The sequence below is a fragment of the Mixophyes fleayi genome, chromosome 4 (genome assembly GCF_038048845.1).
Source record: "Mixophyes fleayi isolate aMixFle1 chromosome 4, aMixFle1.hap1, whole genome shotgun sequence".
NCBI lineage: Eukaryota > Metazoa > Chordata > Amphibia > Anura > Limnodynastidae > Mixophyes > Mixophyes fleayi.
In genome coordinates, this window is record NC_134405.1 from 320867705 (window position 1) to 320887672 (window position 19968).

At 40.8% G+C, this 19968-nt stretch overlaps 1 protein-coding gene across 2 annotated transcripts in view; it reads left to right on the forward strand.

Annotated features, from left to right (window-relative positions):
• The window catches only part of ABTB3 (ankyrin repeat and BTB domain containing 3), a 183920-nt gene extending 164182 nt beyond the window's left edge, over positions 1–19738 (forward strand). For both annotated transcript variants that reach the window (XM_075210188.1, XM_075210187.1), the window contains 7 exons: positions 4199–4377; positions 7852–7957; positions 8798–8900; positions 9892–9973; positions 14804–14872; positions 15114–15227; positions 16489–19738. In XM_075210188.1, coding sequence (XP_075066289.1) covers positions 4199–4377; positions 7852–7957; positions 8798–8900; positions 9892–9973; positions 14804–14872; positions 15114–15227; positions 16489–16698 — 863 coding nt within the window. In that variant the 3' untranslated portion in view covers positions 16699–19738. The remainder of the gene's footprint in view (positions 1–4198; positions 4378–7851; positions 7958–8797; positions 8901–9891; positions 9974–14803; positions 14873–15113; positions 15228–16488) is intronic.
• The last annotated feature ends 230 nt before the right edge of the window (positions 19739–19968 follow it).

Here is a 19968-nt window from a genome sequence, read left to right on the forward strand (position 1 = left end):
CACCTCATTAAATAGACACAGCTATGCAACTAATATATCAATAATAACATGCATAGCACTAATAGTAAGATCCACCTACATGTCCATCACTAGTAAAATGCCAGTCATATGTCCATTGCTGATAAAATGGCACCCATATGCCCATTGCTAGTAAAAGAACACTCATTGTGCCCCTCAGTAGCAATCTGACATCCATATGCCCACCAGTAATGCATTGTCACACTTATGCCTATAATTATTATTATTATTATCCTTAATTTGTTAGGCGCCACAAGAGTTCCGCAGCGCCGTACACAGTACAAACAGTAGACTATACAGGGTCAAACATTACTGATCAATAAACAAAACATACCAAAACTTCAGAAACTCCAGGCAGGCTAGTGCAGTAAAGATGGAGCAGAAGAACAGTTATGGAGACAGGAGGGAAGAGGGCCCTGCTCAAACGAGCTTACATCCTAAGGGAGGGTAAACAAAACAGGCACAAGGGGAGCCAGTTGAGCATGGGGGAGAGAAGAAGGGGGCCGGGAGGAGAGAGGGGAGAACGAGCGGAGGAGATGAGGGGTTAAGTGGATAGTTGGTAGGCTTTGAGGAACAGGTGAGTTTTAAGTGCCCGTTTGAAGGAGCACAGATTAGGAGAGAGACGGATAGAGCGAGGGAGGTTGTTCCATTGAAGGGGGGCAGCACGGGAGAAGTCTTGGATTCTGGAGTGGGAAGAGGTGATAAGAGTGGAGGAGAGGCGACGGTCATTGGCTGAGTGCAGGGAGCGGGCAGGAGTGCGAATGGAGAGGAGGTTAGAGATATAAGGGGCAGTAGCCTGGGAGAGAGCCTTGTAAGTGATTATCAGGAGCTTGGAAAGGATTCTGTAGGGGATGGGGAACCAGTATAGGACGAGGCAGAGGAGGAGCGGTGAGAAAGGAAGATGAGTCTTGCAGCCGCATTGAGTATAGAGCGGAGGGGGACAAGATGGGAGTGGGGGAGGCTGGTAAGGAGGAGGTTGCAATAATTGAGGCGGGAGATGATGAGTGCGTGGATGATAGTTTTGGTGGCATCTTGTGAGAGGAAGGGCCGAATGCGGGCAATGTTGCATAGGTAACAGTTTGCCACTCAAATTCCAGCTAGTAGCTATGTGCAGCAGTACATCCTCCAGTGCACTGGTAGCATTATCCGGGCAGTGTCCCTTATGGTCGTGGGCAGTAAGCTGGCATTTGCATGATACCAGAATGTATATGTTTGCTTTGTACAGGGCTCCCTTTACTTCCACTTCTCTGTCACTGAGTAAGATCTTACAGATACAAACAACAGGTGTAATATCACAGATATTTCCTACAAGAACAGCTCCTCGTCCATTTATTATATACTTGAGCTTTTGCGCTCCTACATTATACATTATAAGAATATTACTAGTCCCTGCGGAGTCCATTATTACCAACCTGGGCGCAGCATTGTAAACACTTATAATCTGCATTCGTCTCAGATTTCCCTGATGCAACAAATCCACAGTGGATTCTGGCAGTTACAGTACAACAACTTACACGCTACATGCATTAAGGAAACATTTGCTTCCATTACATAAACTCTCCGGGACAAAGGAACAGATTCAAGTCAGTGATATTCTTTTAAACATGAACTAATTCTTTCCCTCTGTTCTTAGGAACATCATAAAAATATTCAATTCCAATAACATGCTTCTCTGGCCACAGAGTGTAGGCCTTCTGGCAATCAGTGAGGCACATACTTCATATGCTGCAGGGGGAGCTATGAATACCAGTCGTGCACACGAGGAAGTAGGCTGCTTGCATTTCATTTCCCTGGTTAGGGTCTATTTATGGCCGTAATGTGCCTTTTACTGTATTGAGAAAAATAGAACGTTGACGGCAGCTGACCAATGTGCCCATCTAGCTTTTATTTATGGTTTATTTTAAGGACCTAGTTCTCTTTTATATAAATATGTTTATATTCCGGTACTGCTGTTTAACTTTGCGTGGTAGATGTTTAATCTAAGCATCTATTGTTCTTAGTAAAATAATATTTTATGTCATTACCCCCCCCATTATATATATTATCCCCGTTTTATGCATTCTGAATAAACTCCCTTTGTGAACCTTTAATAGGCAAGCAGCTGTTCATCATCATCACCATTTATTTATATAGCGCCACTGATTCCGCAGCGCTGTACAGAGAACTCACATCAGTCCCTGCCCCATTGGGGCTTACAGTCTAAATTCCCTAACACAAGCACACAGACAGACAGACAGACTAGGGTCAATTTGTTAGCAGCCAATTAACCTACTAGTATGTTTTTGGAGTGTGGGAGGAAACCGGAGCACCCGGAGGAAACCCACGCAAACACAGGGAGAACATACAAACTCCACACAGATAAGGCCATGGTTGGGAATTGAACTCATGACCCCAGTGCTGTGAGGCAGAAGTGCTAACCACTAAGCCACCGTGCTGTTGTGGAACTACTTGTATCAGCATGCCCTGCCTATTAAATAATCCTAATAATTCTACTCTTAGAATGAGTATAACTAACAATCTGCATTTCACTCATAAGTTGATTTTTTTTTTTTATTTGGGTCTGTTTGCAATATGAACAGCTACTGCGATGTGTTCTGTTCAGTTACAGAAAGAAATGGTTTAGAGTCTGCTTTGGAATGTGAACATCTACTATGAGTTACAGTGAATTCAGTTTTTTTCATGTGCTAAAAACAGAAGTTTACGCAATTTTTTTCTAAGCTTGTTGCCAAATAAGATTTGCCATTTTTTGGTCATTAAGTTTTCTGCTGTCGCCTGGTGAAAAAAAAATCTGCACATATTTAAGTTATTTATAATCTATTCACGTGTGCCCCTATATCCTGCAAGTTTCAGCTGACTGGGTACCAATTCGGTTTAACTAGAGAGCAGTTACATCCACCTCTGTTAACCCCTGGCACGTCAGAGAAGCTCATCATTTTTTATGCTGTCTGTCAGATAAATTAATAAAAAAGTTGCCTATCATCTCACTCTCTATAAAGGAATAAAAATAGACTGGACATCTCCTGTAAGCGTAAGGTTGTACCCTCTCTGCTTGACATATTTTCGGGTAAATTTCCTACTGGTCAGTTATGAAAGTGCTCTACACATCCCGTTGTTGGACCCCAAGTACCTATCTATCAGAAAATACATCCACTTTGACATGGAAGCATGGATTTGCAGGAAAAGATAGAGGTGCCCGTGGGGGGGGTGCAAAAAGTTGCTTCTTTTTATATGGGCAGCTTAGTGGGAAAGTTCCTTGCTGAGTGCAGGCTAGGTCTCCGCTCAGCTCCGCAATTTCATTCCATGAGCAGTTCCAAAGTTACCAGGATGTAATTGTGCCGCTACACATACTCTAGACAGACAGGTGCAGTTGCGCAAATGGAAGTGTTCTGCGCACCCTCGTAGTTTGTACACCCGTAATTACCTTTCCCCTTTTGCTATAAGGATAATTTAGAATCTTAAATAACCCTCATTGTTCTTCCTTTAGAGACGGTTTGAGTATTGATGGTTAATTCCAAAACATCCACTAAATACTTCCACACCAGTCAAAAAGACAGAGGCATCGCAATTGTCCGAGTCTTTGTAACGGTTAATGAAGCGATACATTATAATTTAATTCCACTAACTGAGTTACATTTATAGTGTAAAAATCCCCTTGCTAGATGTAAATTGCTTTTTTTTAGTACGATCTCGTAATTGAAGGCTTCGGAATTAAAAGAAAAAACGGTGCGGTTGTCACAGGTGTTTAAATCAGCTCCCGGCTGTGCGGGAATGGAACCTCCTGGCTGGCGATGAAACGTTTTACTCAGAAGAGGCCAGAAGGAGAGATGAGAGGGGAGGACACTATCAATAGACTCCTTGGCCTATATATTTAAGCCCTATTTACAGATGATGCAGAGTTTATGGCACAGAATGTTATTTGAACGTAAGTCAAATATCCCTGGAGTACAGTTCACTGCAATAAACTCTGCACATATGATATCCAACACTTTTAATATCTACAACCCATGACCGTATGGTGATATTGTCCCCTCAGTTTGACTAGCCAGGCACGGATTAAACTCCAGTTTGGGTTGTGATAACGTGATCGCATAACATGATCCGATGCCTGTTGACGCTGACTGTTGTAACCCAGTATATAAAGTGATAGTACACCTATACCTCATAGTGTTTTCATTTGTAGGTGTTCCGTGGACCCTTCACACGTGGCTGGAATCCCTACGCATTTCGTTCCACCAGCACAGACGTCCTCTGATTCAGTGTTTGCTCAAAGAATTCAAGTCTATCCAAGAGGAGGAATATACAGAAGAATTGATTACACAAGGGCTGCCTCTGATGTTTGAGATATTAAAAGCTAGCAAGGTATGGACGTCCACTATAATTCTTTTGTGTTCTCTACGTCTGTGGTTACGCGTTTGTTTTTTGTCTTCATCCATCTATTTTATTTGTGGTTTTTAGATACAGGCCTCGTGGAGTACTTTTTATCTACCTATACGCACTGGACTAGATATGATATTAATCCTCCTTACTGTTGGCTAAAAACATGGAGCATAGTGTTTTATTTGGCCTCTAAATATGCTTCACTTGCTGACAACCTGTCCTGCACTGATGAGTCCACGCTAGGCAGAAACAGTTCTCTCTGCATGTGGGTGTCCTGTGTCGGCACAGGCTTTTGTCTTGCTCCAAAATACCAAATGGGTTGTGGAAATGACTGAAAGGGCTGTCCTATACATTGTAGTATTTATTACTCAACAGCGGAATAACAAATAGTAACGTATATGACAAGCTTTAGAAGAGAATAGTGAGACCTATTTATGTAAGAGAGAAAGTATCATCTTAGTCCATGAGGCTTTGACCTAAAGAAAAACATGAAATCCAAGTAATGTTATGAAATTTGATTCATATGTTTTAACTAATATTTTAAACAAATAGGTTTTTATTTAATTGATTATTGATCATCCAATGTTTCCGATGCCACCCTGGTGCCTCCACAAACACGGAGCGCCGGCTCCTGACACAAAGGAGAAGCAGCCAGCGGCTTCTTACATGTGTAGCTGCCACTCCTCCGTGTCATTGTCAGACATGGAGCGTGGCGCTTGGCTATGATGTCACAGCCAGGCCTCACAATGCCAGCCCTCCGTGACATTGTCTGACATGGAGCCTGGCGCTTGGCTATGATGTCTCCAGCCAGGCATCACACTGCCAGTCCTCCATGTCATTGTCAGACATGGAGCGTGGCGCTTGGCTATGATGTCACAGCCAGGCCTCACAATGCCAGCCCTCCGTGACATTGTCTGACATGGAGCCTGGCGCTTGGCTATGATGTCTCCAGCCAGGCATCACACTGCCAGTCCTCCATGTCATTGTCAGACATGGAGCGTGGCGCTTGGCTATGATGTCACAGCCAGGCGTCACACTGCCAGTCCTCTGTGTCATTGTCGGACATGGAGCGTGGCGCTTGGCTATGATGTCACAGCCAGGCGTCACACTGTCAGTCCTCTGTGTCATTTTCGGACATGGAGCGTGGCGCTTAGTTATGATGTCACAGCCTGGCGTCACACTGCCAGTCCTCCATGTCATTGTCGGACATGGAGCGTGGCGCTTGGCTATGATGTCACAGCCAGGCGTCACACTGCCAGACCTCAGTGTCATTGTCTGACCTAGAGCTTGGCGGTTGGCTATGATGTCACATCCACGTGTCACACTGCCAGTCCCAGGAGGAGAGGATGCCGGCCCCACCACCCTCCGGCTAAGGTAAGCAGCACAATACAAGGGACACATCACCAGCACCGTAGTCCCCAGAGCTTCCACCGGTCCTGTATAAAGTAACAGCTACGTACTTGAAAAGAATCAGCAGTAAAGTAGCAGAAAATATGTATTTTGGCAGATCATTTATGGATCCTGCCTTTGTACGTACGTTGCATGAGCTACGACGGGAGACAGGATTTAATGACAGATTCCGTTAACTTATCCGCACAATTTCCAGGGTACTGATCACGATCTTGCTTCGCAGGTACCCCATAATTTCTGCTATCGTTTCATTGCTGGCCCCCCAGAGAAGCAACTCTCCTTCTCGTCCAGGGTTTCCCAGAGTTCATATCACAGCTGTGATTTTCAATGCAATTTCCAACTTTATCCTTGGCAATTATCCCAGCCTTTAGTCTGGTGGGGCCTTTTAGTCTTTCCTTCATTTCATTCTGGTCTACAGAGAGAAAGCCTTCATCTGCTTGAAAGAAAACAAGCTTTGTAGTACAGCTACAGTACCGCTCCTGCAAACCTCAGCGCCTCACCGAAGTGCTGATTGTTTTTAATTACAACTGCTACAGTGGTAGCAAATACCAGCACTCTGGAGTGAAATTTAATCAGTTTTACTATAGCTAACAATGAGAATTACACTGGAGAGCCTGAAAGGGAGTTTAAGTATTTTAGTGGCTGACAATGGTTGAACAATTTCATTACTTTAGTGAGTTTGACATTACAGAAGAAAAAAAGTTTACTTTTGTTGTAAATAACATAAAAATGAAGGAAAATGGCAAAAATGTAAAAATGGGAGTTGAAAGAGATAGAAACCACTGGTCGCAGGACAAGTTTTAATGTGATTGACCTGGGGACTTGGCAGCAGTCACGTTATCCTGGCTGTAGATCACATGACCCAGTCACATGACACTCACGATCAATCCTCGGTCATAGTGATATATAGTGTGATGCAGCCGGGGTTTCCATTCTTCGGCAACTTTTTATTCCTCATAACGTATAAACTGGGAGTATGTAATTCACTTAAATGACCACACTGAATGGTCAGATCTGCATGGGTTGGAATTGTTTTCTTATTAAAAGTGTAGGACTAGAGTCCTGATTTCCTGACTGCTCTGAGCTGGTGTTGAATTCAAGTCTTTTTACTGAATGGGAATGGCCGTGCACAGCAAGGAGCGCCCCTTAAAATGTGCCCTTCATACACATCTCATTGCAATAATCTCACTCCGCATAATAATACCTCAGTTCTGCACTGATCCACAAAACGAGGTGTACTGTGATGTCTATGCAATTCTTTGCTAGGGACTTCTCCTTGCCTGTGGAAACTTTCGCCCCTCCGCTATCCCGTGATTATCTTGCTCGCCATTGAGCCCAGCGGAAAACTAGGTAAACACTGAACCTGAATTTTCTTGTGAAGTCTATATCACCCAGCAGCTTTGCAAGCATCCATGTGTACTTCAGGAGTGAATTCAAGAACATTTTATTTTGGGAATCTTTTAAAAAAAACTGAATGTAATCTAATCACACAGAGAGACCAGTATCTGTACAACGTGTGATTGACAAGCTTGTCTGAGAAACTTCTGTACTGAGTTGTTGTGTTATCACTTTCATCTAAATAGGTTTGACTTGCTGACAGGCTGTCAGATCACACTTAGTCAATGAGTTAAGTGGTAGTGAAAAACTATTTCCATGTCATAAAAGGAGATACAATGGGGGAAAAAACACATTATTATTATTATTATTATTATTATTATTATTATTACCATTTATTTATATAGCGCCACTAATTCCGCAGCGCTGTACAGAGAACTCACTCACATCAGTCCCTGCCCCATTGGGGCTTACAGTCTAAATTATATGTGGTAATCATGTGATCTGTATAATGAGGATGGGGTTAAGGCCTTTGCATGCTAATTACAAAGGAAAGTATTGTCATTATTATAAGAATGTTATGTTATAAAGTTCCAATATACAGTGTTTACCCATCTAAACCTTCATAGACAGTAACAGTGACAGCTGTAATCCTTCAACTAGACCTGGAAACGTATTTGTATAACGGGAACAGTTTTCTGTGTATTGCAGAATGAGGTCATCAGTCAGCAGTTGACCGTAATATTCAGCCAGTGCTACGGCCCTTACCCCATCCCGAAACTGATAGAGATCAAGCGCAAGCAGACGTCCCGGCTGGGTGAGTGCTCACAGAAATGACATGTAATTTGTGGTTTATTCATGTGTTTATTTTTGCACACCAGGAATAAGAATTATGCAAACACCAATGAACTATCAGCCCGTTTACTAAACGATAGCATGAATAACACGTCTCTGTATGATGCCAAGGTGAAGCTGAAGTGATCTCTGTGTACCGATACTGCACTGTCAACATTATCTCACTGACAGGTGCAAGTGCTAATTGATCCTCATAGCCCCAAATACAGGTAGACTTTCCAGGCATATTTTAAGGCTTGATGAGCAGAGCTTATTCAGGGAATAACCACGTTCCAAACAGAACGTGATGAGAACAAGCTGCTCTGATAACTGTGCAGCCATCAGGATCTTTAAACTTGGTCCTGGCAGTACTCAGCTCCTCAGACAGGTGGCAGCGTAGTCTGCGAGTAAAGCCCTAACAAAAATGTGCTACACAATCTTCCGTAGGTTGGCTGTAACCCGTTTTCTTTAATACCACTCAGCTGAACGGCAGAGGGGTGCAGGAACCTGCTTTAAAGATCCCATCCCATCAGTGGTCAGGCGCCCCATTATGGGGGTCAGCCGCACACACTTATGTCACGTGATCACTGCGTTTTCACCTGGAAACAATTAAAGTCTGTCTAGATTTAAATGGTTCTTTGGCCATCTGCTGTCTCTGAGGTCAACACACCCTGTGATTTCAGGACTATGTTATCTAACACAGATTTGTAAAATCCACAGTGTAAACCATATTAACTGGAGATTAAACCTCAATTAGAACTCCAAAATCAAATAGTTGTTATGTCCTCAGTAATCATGAGTAATAATGATGTCTTGTTTATAGATCCTCATTTTCTCAACAACAAAGAAATGTCGGATGTCACCTTTATCGTTGAAGGACGGCCCTTCTATGCCCACAAAGTATTGTTATTCACAGCGTCTCCGAGGTACGCATGTGAAATCCTTCATAATTAATCATAATTTACAGTGATTTAGGAGGAAAAAAATGTATTCACAAATATCACTCTGTTAATATATTGGATAATGGATATTATAAGTCGCAGTACATCATTGTAATATACACGTTTTCCTAATGATCACTGAAGTAATCACATCATAACTCATCGTTTATCGAGATATTATTGACAGGAGTTTATACATAAATTAACAATAATTTGGAATTTTAAAACTTTATTCATCCACAATTGTCTGTACTGTGACAGAAAGATCCAAATGACAATCACCATAGGTGTGGACTCTGGCAATTTCAGCAGGGTACCAAAGTAATGAACAACATCTAGTATAGGGGGTTATTAAGTATAGTGGCGAAACTACCATTGGTGCAGCAGGTACGGTACACTGGGGCCCTGTGCATGGGGAGCTAGACAGCTATGGGCCCCTGTTCTCTCCTCCCCGCTTCCCTGCATCGGGGTCCACAGCTTGCTAGTTCCGCCTCTGCTGTGACCCTATTGGATGTTTTTAATTACCTTGAAGTTGCTCCCTGCCTAATACACAGCTGAAATCATACAATTCCTTCCGAATGGCAAACAGACTGCTCAGTCGATAGATAAGACATTCGTCCCACCAGAGCTCTCTACACTGCGGTTCCGCTACTTGGGGGTGTACTCGATCTCTGGACATATTTCATGCTGCATAACGGAAAAATGAAAGCTGTTAATCAACGCATTCTATTGATTAAATACAAGGGCTTTACGAAGTTTGTTAACTTATCCAAGCCATGTAACTTATTCAGCTGTGTAAATTAAACCCTAATCTTGGATTTCACAAATAAAATACAGTCTTTACTTTTTAATCCAAACCAATTCCCATGTAAAGTCACTATAATACAACGCATGCTACATGACTGTTATCTTTTGCTTCCTTTTGGTGATTAGGAAATTTCTAATTAACTCTGCAAATTGTCTTTTTTTTTTTAAGGTTTAAAGCACTTCTTACAAACAAGCCGACTGCGGAAAATAGCTGCATCGAAATCAATTACGTGAAATATCACATCTTTCAGGTAAGATATGTAATCAAGATTTTAACAATTATAAATCTATAATAAGCTCTGGATTACTTAAAGGACCATTGACCCACGAAGATGAAATACATTGTGCAGTGTTAATCTGACTGTGACAAAGGGGTGGACTTATCACACCTTCTAAAAAAGAAACTGAGATGTTGCCCATAGAAACCAATCAGATTCTAGCTATCATGTTCTAGAATGTGCTAAGTAAATGAGAGCTAGAATCTGATTGGTTGCTATGGGCAACACCTCCACTTTTACTTTTATATATTTATATGTGGCTGATATGTTTTTTAACTGATTTTGGGTCAGGGCAAGGAATAACGTTTGTATGTTTAGCAATTGTTAGACATGGGCTGCGATTTGTTGGGTTTGGGGGAGCTGCTGTATTTAAGATCACCTAAATACCTACATAAAGCAGTAAGCTATGGTGCTGGTGAGGGAGAATAACTGGGCAAATAAAGGGTCTCATTTAAAGTCCATTTCAGGTGCATCCTGCACATTTCCACTGGCAGACATGCGCAGTAAGCAACAGTTCCCTGCAGTTCCGTCTGCTTTTCAGATGCAAGTGTACACTGCGACAGCTTGCGTCTCAGTACGAGGGAAAGGGTGGAACACGGAGTTGCGTAGGCATGACCGTGAATAATTCAGATACTATGGGCGTCTACCCACAAAAACTACCCTAATCGGATCAAGAGGCAGGCGGAACACACGTCAAAACAAGACTGAAAAAGTGCATCAGGAATTAGGTAGCGCAAGTACTTAGCTAGCTGCAGGAACTGGTCACAGTGGGACACAACTGGGGTTGCATGCCACTCGTAATACCCTACCAAGCTGCGGCACACTCCCACTCCTACTTTTTATGTAAGTCTTAGACTCACATTGCGTCCGACTCTAAATGTGGCCCAAAGTGTACATTGAGGGATGAATAACTGTTGTAACTACCCTGATTCATGGACCTTGAAATGGGCGGTGCTAACAGGTAAATTTGTGTTGCCTAGTCATTATGTGGGCATGGCTTATCAGAAAGTGGGTGTGGTTGGATTATCTGGGGTGGAGCTTCTGTAAATTAGAGGCATGGTTTTTGTGCATTGGGGGTGGTGCTTATTTTATCCCAGTTTTGCTTGGATAAATGATGGGAGTTATGCTGTCTTGCTCTGTATCAGAGATTGTATAGAAATATGATTTATTTATGTGATAGAAGCTGCCAGTAAGGTAAGGTGCTAGTATAATAGTTCTATTCTAAGAGAGAGAAGAAGTGAATTATAAAGAGTTAAATGGATTTTGAGTCCACATTCCTCCAATGGAGGAATGTGGCAAATTGGAGCTCGTCAGATAGGGACACACTGTAAAAGGGGCACGGTCACACACAAAGGCGTGTCTAGCTGTTCTGAAGAGCTAGATTGTCCCGTACCCTCCTACCCTTAAAACTCTCATTGCCCGAGTGCCTGGTGCGCACCGCGTCCATTCACTGCTGCTCTGCAATTCACTCTGATACCCCAGCGAGTAAAAAATGTATATTGTCATTTAACCAACAAATTGCTAAAATGAGTCACGAACCTACAAAGGGCATCAAGGGGTAAAGCGGCCCCTTTGTCTACATTATTGGACAGCAGCCGTTTTGTTCCTGAGAATTCAGCCTATTATTTCACTACAAACTAGTGATACCAATACTTGTGTCAGAGCTATTCCAAGTGAATTAATAAGTGCTGGATCCACTCTAACCACTGCTTTTGAGGGTGGAATGTGATTTTTAAAAATACTGATACTCCCTATCACCGGAGAGATGAGTTACTATAATACATTTGCAGTAATCTTTGTCTGCCAGCATTTCATTACGAAGACACGTTCATGACATTTTTAATGTAAGATTTACTTTAATTTAATTTGACATACCAGGTTAGCATGGTTTATGAATTATGCACATCATATTAATAGTACCACATAGTCAATGCAGTTGACATAAATTATATATTATGCAATACGATGACTATCCTCATAGAGGAAAAGGATTAATAAAAGCCCACTTGCAGAATCCATTTGTATCAGACCTTACTTCTTGGCAGTTCATTCAAACACATAGCGAGACTGCAGAAATTTAAATAACCTAACCACTATCTGAATAGAGTCCATCATATTGCTCAAAGTATAGTCCAGGAATATTAACTCTTGCCAGTTACCGTCACTCTATTCGTATGCTTACAAACAATGGCAGTGCAATCACAGTGTCTACATATTATAGTCCTACAATAACACAATGTCTGGAAAGTAACATCCACACTATCTGTATGTCTACAGAGTAATAATCCAGCAATCTGAAGTTTTATCAATCACAGTCCCATCTTCTGTATGTCTAGAAACTATACTAATTATAATCTTAATGCCTGCAATGTTTCATCTAACATTGGACCTCCTACATAATCATGTCCTGCAATTTTAATGCACTGTGAATACCTGAAAATACATATCAGCTCTGAGAATGCCTACAAAGTATAATCTTCTATTCTTAATGAATACAAATATAGTCCAGCACTCAGAACATCAACAAAGCATAGCCTACAAAAATATAGTCTTTCACTCTGAACACTTACTAAGTATAGCCATATACTATGAACAACTACAAAATATAGTCCTGCACTGCGAAAACCTACCAAGTATAGTCCCACAATGTATGTACATACATACATACATACATACATACATAGTATAGTCCCACACTCTGAGGACATATATAGTATAGTCCTGCACTCTGAGGGCATATATAGTATAGTCCTACACTGTGAGGGCATATATAGTATAGTCCTACACTCTGAGGGCATATATAGTATAGTCCTACACTCTGAGGGCATATATAGTATAGTCCTACATTCTGAGGACATATATAGTATAGTCCTACAGTCTGAGGACATATATAGTATAGTCCTACAGTCTGAGGACATATATAGTATAGTCCTACAGTCTGAGGGCATATATAGTACAAGTTAACCCGTGCATGATACTCATGCATGCTAGTCAAATCAAGCTACTTAAGGTGTGAAAAAGGTTCTTGTCATGCATTTGGGGCTAGGCCAGGCCTCCTCAGGGGAAGAGCGTTACTTCCCGACGCAAGCGCCCTTTTTTAACGTGGTTTTGTCCACATGTCACCACCTCATCATTTTTCTCCATCACCTCATCCTTCATCTTTATCGCCACATCTATCCAGATGTCTATCCAGACATAGGGATCTCTCTCAGCAGTCCTGAGTATCACACTCCTCTCGCTCTGTGACCCCCGGCAACCACCAACCACTCCCCACTGTCACCCCCGGTAACCACCAACCACTCCCAACTGTCACCCCCAGCAACCACCAACCACTCCCAACTGGCACCCCCCGGCAACCACCAACCACTCCCAACTGTCACCCCCAGCAACCACCAACCACTCCCAACTGTCACTTCTCCTTCAAGAAATATATATATTTTTTTAAAATCTTTATAAACACTTTTAACAATTAACAAATTAAATTAACAAATTAAAAACATCTTAGTATACCAAATTTAAGCCCTTTCTGAGTTTTTTTTTCCCACACACACACTAAGAATTTAGTAGGTCAGTGTATAACTCCGCCCAGCAGGTGGCGCTGCAGCTTGGTTTTTTTTTTCACACACACAGACTAACACACGCCACTAGGCTTTTATATTATAGATAGTGCTACACTCTGAGGGCATATATAGTATAGTCCTACAGTCTGGGGGCATATATAGTATAGTCCTACACTGTGAGGGCATATATAGTATAGTCCTACACTCTGAGGGCATATATAGTATAGTCCTACACTCTGAGGGCATATATAGTATAGTCCCACACTATGAGGGCATATATAGTATAGTCCTACACTGTGAGGGCATATATAGTATAGTCCTACACTCTGAGGGCATATATAGTATAGTCCTACACTGTGAGGGCATATATAGTATAGTCCCACACTCTGAGGGCATATATAGTATAGTCCTGCAATCTTGTGGACAATAAAGTATGCTTCACTGCTCTGAATGACTACAATGTTTAGACCAGAAAGTTGTGGGAAGAACAAAATAGTTAAATAGTTAAATACGTATCAATTTTTGTAATAAATGGTGAACATGATGTATGTGCACTTAGATGTACTATTCAATGTTTGCTCAAATGTCTATTTGACGTGTCATTTATGCAGCAATAGAAATGATTCTTTGAGCGCTGACGCAGACAACACGTACAGCAGTTGTGGCACTGCAAGTGACAGCATGCCCTGTTATCTGATCCCTTTTGAGGGGTGGGGGAAGGAATTTTCTAGCTGTTAGAAACAGAACGTAACAAGGCATGATGTATATAGATTTATTTCTAATACTATTGAGTCAAAAATGTTTATGCAGGGGTGGGGCACACTCCTATTGCTTAGTGTTGAAGTAGAGGAGGAGCTTGTTCTGCAGAGCCCTCCTCTGAGGGGTATGATGCCGCCCCTGCGGAAGGCATCTGATGCACAGAGAATGTGCACTCTTTCATTACCAGAGCCAACACGAATAAACAACTTAGCCAGACAGACTTTACAACATAGGAGGAGGCTGGGATCAAACAGATAACTATCCTAGCACAATAGAAGGGAATATATGGGAAATAAAGGTTCAAACTTTACTGAAGGTAGAGAACCCTTTAACGATGATAAATCTACTTTTTATATCACCTGATCCTCAATGTAATCGCATAGTTTCCACTGACATATTTCCAGGTATTTTACCAAGGTCCATTAACCAGGACTTGTTCCAAATGTCTCTTTTATTTACAATGTTCCTCTCGTTCTTCTTCTAGCTGGTCATGCAGTATCTATACTGTGGCGGCACGGAATCACTTCTCATTAAAAATAATGAGATCATGGAGGTAAGATGCAGATTGTGGAAGTCTTCAGTAAATTAGACGCTTAGGCTTAACCAGCCGCAGATGTTTAGAAGAGAAACCATTCACTGTTTGCCGAGAATGACACAGACACTTTACCGGAATGCCAATTCCTTAATGATGGATAATCCCATAGTGAAAGTACATTTACAATATTTAATATCAGTACTGTGCCTGAGATTACCTTATTCTCTGATTATACTCACAAATCTCTCTCTCTTTGCAGCTGCTGTCTGCCAGTAAGTTTTTCCACCTGGAAGCTCTGCAGCGCCATTGTGAGATTATCTGTGCAAAGAGCATCAACACGGAAAACTGTGTGGATATTTATAACCATGCCAAGGTGATCATCATCATCATCATTTATTTATATAGCGCCACTGATTCCGCAGCGCTGTACAGAGAACTCACTCACATCAGTCCCTGTCCCATTGGAGCTTACAGTCTAAATTCCCTAATATACACACACACAGACACACACACAGACACGCACACAGACTAGCGTCAATTTTGATAGCAGACAATTAACCTACTAGTATATTTTTGGAGTGTGGGAGGAAACTGGAGCACCCAGAGGAAACCCACGCAAACACGGGGAGAACATACAAACTCCACACAGATAAGGCCACAGTCGGGAATTGAACTCATGACCCCAGTGCTGTGAGGCAGAAGTGCTAACCACTTAGCCACCGTGCTGCCCAAGGTGATCTTATTGGTACTGGGTGTCTGAAAGTGTCTTTAGCTATACGTCATTGCCCTAAATTATGCTGTATTTTATTCTTGTTAATATTGTTTATTTGTTAATAAGATATAAAAAAAGGGAGACGTGTAGTTATAAGCCAATAGAATATGTAGTATTGAGAGTCTTACTTTGCATAAAAGCGGGTTTCCATAGTAGGCGCCACCAGGTATTATGGGAAACGCCGCTTGTCCCGCTCAGGAACGTCTTTCCCTTGTTTGTCTGCTCTCGCCGCTGAGTTCTGCGCAAGGCGCTGTCTCGTTGCAACATATTCCATTGCAATTTTTCTTAAATCAATATCATTTACCAACCTGGCTATTCCATTTACAAAAACGGGGCCAGCCTTCACGTCTCCGGATGGGGGATCACATTAAATGTTGACGTAGAAAATTGCAGCGAATTGTACACCAGGATGTTTAAGGATTAAGCAGTACAGTTAGACAAACTTGCAATGTATTTTTAATTAGGTGTAAGGGGTATGCCCTAGCGCAGTAGGGCTGAAGGAACAGGAACTAAAGGTTTGTAGACTAACGGTTTAGGGTCTCTCGTATATTACTAAGGGATGAATATGATTATTTACGAACATAGGGAAAGCTGAATAAATCTGGACCATAGCAACCGGTCAAATATTGAATTATTCCGCTGTGCCCTAAATTGAGTAAAGCATCTGATTTGCTTTTTTTTAGAAGATACAACCAAAGTAATAAAACAAACCTGTCATAAAAAAGTGTTTAGATAAAGTATTAAATAAAATTCCCGTATCTTATAAAAAAGAATCCAAGCTGGTATAGAAACTTTTGCTCTACCTGTTTAGTTACTCTTCAGACTATTCCGATTCTAATCATTACAACTCTTGTGTCCGCAGTTTCTTGGCGTTCCGGAGCTGTCATCGTATTGTGAAGGATACTTCTTGAAAAACATGATGCTTCTTATTGAAAACGAAGCCTTTAAGCAACTGTTGTACGATAAGAACTGCGAGACAACGGGCCAGGATGTGCTAGGGGATTTACAAAGGACGTTGGCAACACGGGTACAGTCTATTCATCTATCTTCTTCCAAAGGATCTATAGTATAGAGTCGTTGGCTTTCACGCTGGACAGTGTATAGTGTTTACTCGCAAAGGCTTAAATGAAGATTACAGGCTTTTAACTCAATTGAATTTCCTATTTTGCTGATGGCTTAAGGCAAAGACTTTGGAGTTCCCAGCTTGGAAATGATATCTCAAAGAAATATAAAAAAATATATAATTCTTATTTTTGTTATAAAAGACGTTTACTGAAAAAAGAGGATTACTCTACAGTTTCCAAAAGACAAACATGACGCCGTCAACATATAAGTGTAAAACGAAAGCTATTTAAACAAGAAAATATATAACGAAAGATATATATATAAAATATGTTCTTAGATGTCAATCTAAATGCCCTATTTAAAAGTGATATTTTCAGAGCGTTACGCAACTCGTCAGCGTCTTCTATGTGCTGTAATGGCAATGGAGAGAAACAATATATAGATCTGTTTTCAAGACGGAACTCTTAAAAGAATATATCAGTATGACCCTATCGTCCGATGGACTTAAGTTCGAAGATTTTTAAGGATGAGACTTTTTAAAGATTTCTAAAAAAAAATAATTAATAAACAAAACTGGGGTGGCCTTGTAGGATACAAAAAAACAAACAAAAAAAACTTTTTACTTTTCATTTCTCAAAAAATTGTAAGTAATATGTACAACCGGTGACTTTATTTTTCCTCTTTGTCCGAGGACTTGGTACCAATTTCTTTGAACTCTGCAAGTCTAAAAGATTCTCCTTTTATTTTATCCAGATTGCTGCCTTTTCCCAGGATGGAACATATTGCAAAAAAACAAAAAAACAGGTTTACCGCCGTCGTTAACTCTCTTAGGTAGAGAAACGAAAGTTTTCAAAGGTTAGAAAAATTGGCATGTCCGTAGTTATGTCGAACAAATTAAGCAAACTCAGTTTTGCATGGTGTTATCGTATATCATTTTGCCAAGAATTCCGCCGTCAATCGTTCCAAGTCCATTTGTGAAGTACAGAAAAACCCACAAAGTTCAGTTTCACTGTGAATATGTTAAATCGATCGTAGGTGTTAGTTTTTACATCGCATAGTAAAAAATGGTGCAAATTATTTTATTTTTTCTCTTTTCTTGTACTATATGGTCATTATTTTTACTGCATTGTAGACATAACAGTGTGTAGCAGTGTTTTGGTACTGAAAGCCATAAGGATAACCATTGTCATTTTCCTATACACCGTTATCTCTCGTTTAACCCGTTATTGTAGGACGACATCTCAGAAGACAAAAAAAAATCCACCATGTCTTTTACATGTATGTTTCGTTGTACGTGTCAAAAATTACTTTAGTGCGTGCCGAAAAAAAACCACACGGATTTGTTAAGTGCCACATTCTCAAGACCTTTTTTGCTTAGCAATGAATTTGCATGACCAATTAAATGTAAAAAATGAAAACTTTGTGAGACAATGGCTAATGTTAATAAAATAACATATTGTTTTTCCACGTTAAAGACAACAGGGCATTGTACATTTAGATCAGCATGTCAGATTCCATTCAAGCGTTGATGATCGGTAGACGTTGTAGATCCTACACTTGGCAATGCAATGTCATTTTTTTTGGAGCATTGTATGAATATAAATGTCTGATGCTGTTCGATGTCTATAGATGGGTACACACTACAGAAATTTCGACCAACTTTTTATGCCGTGCGATTTTACATGCGACCGATGGTCCAATCGCTCGGTCCATGGACTGCATGCACACTAGCCTTATTTAGGACGATAAAGGGAAGAGCGGACGTCCCTTTAGCGACTTTTTACAGCCATGTTGTCGTGAGCAATGACTGTAATTTCATACTCACTGTTGTGGATAGGTCGGAAGTTTATACACACTACACAGCGGAAACGAGATTGGAACGAAAATATTAAACGGTACGACCAACCAAATGAGGCGACAATCGTCTATTTGGGCAGACTTTCGACCATCGTGTCACTGCACACACTGACCCGACTTTTGAACGAGCGGTCGTATGTCGGCTGATTTAGCTGATTATTGGATAAAAACTATGTAGTGTGTACCCAGCTTATGGCTTTAGGGATAATCAACTCGCCCAGGGATCACTCTATCAAATACAAAGCTGTTATATAGCTTTTGGCCAGCAGGACCAGAGTTACGTTGGTGGTGCCTATAGGTACTCTTAAGTTCCCAAACTGTGATCCAATTTTTGACATTGAGATTACAAACTTAAATCATAAATTATGTTAAGTACGAAGCAAACTTTTTACGTCGATCTTGTACCTATAGGCAAGTGCCTTGTGTATCCGATGATAAAACTGGCTCTGTTGCCAAATGAAAACACTTTTTCTGTAAATGCTTTAAACACTTTTGTTGACTATCCAAGGATCACAAATAACTGCCTAACATAAATTCTATTTATAACGACTATATTAAAACATTTTATTTTGAGCATGATAACTTGACAATGAGTTACTGTATAGAAGGTTTGTCAACATCTGGTCTGTCCTAATATTATGTCTGAAGTGTTCGACTAATTAACATTGTTTGTAAATATTGTACAATGCGTAAGTCAGATGTCAGATGTGATTCCAGGCTCAAGGCAGACGTTTGATTGTTTAGAAAGTAAATTCTGCTGTGTTTATCATCTATTTTTAAGAAGAAGAAAAAAAATATTCATGTATGTTCCGTTAACTGTTGATAGATTGGGAACAGAAAACACAGGCAATCTGTCGGTTCAGTTGTAAAGAACAATAAAACAAAGTCCAAGAGCATGACATTATATTTATTTGGAAAGAGAACTATGTTCATTAAAATAAATTTTAGCTGAAACATGAGGTGCTCCTGTACAAGTATGTTTTGCTATATAAACATATTTTTTTTTATGGTTTAAAGGTGAACTTTAGCAACGTTTGCCTAAGTTGATACTAAGGTTATTTGCAAATTATTGTTATTAAATGGCACATTTTGGACGAATAATATGCATGCATCAACATTCTTCCTGACCTAATTACGGAGGAGCTATTGCTTTTCTTTTGTCTTAAAATAAATTGCACATTTCACGCAAATTGTTGTGTTTGTCAAACTCACACTTCTTTTAAATCTAGTCCGCTGTGCCGCCATGCTGCTATCGCGAGCAGTCAACGCCAGCTTGTGCAGTCCACGTTCTTCCGCCGCTCTCGCTGTTTTCTGCACAGTCGGCTTCTTGAAAACCGGTGAGATAGACAACCTGTGGCTCTGTAAGTTGTGGAACTTCACATAAAAGAATACTAGGACTTGTAGTTCCACAACGGCAGTA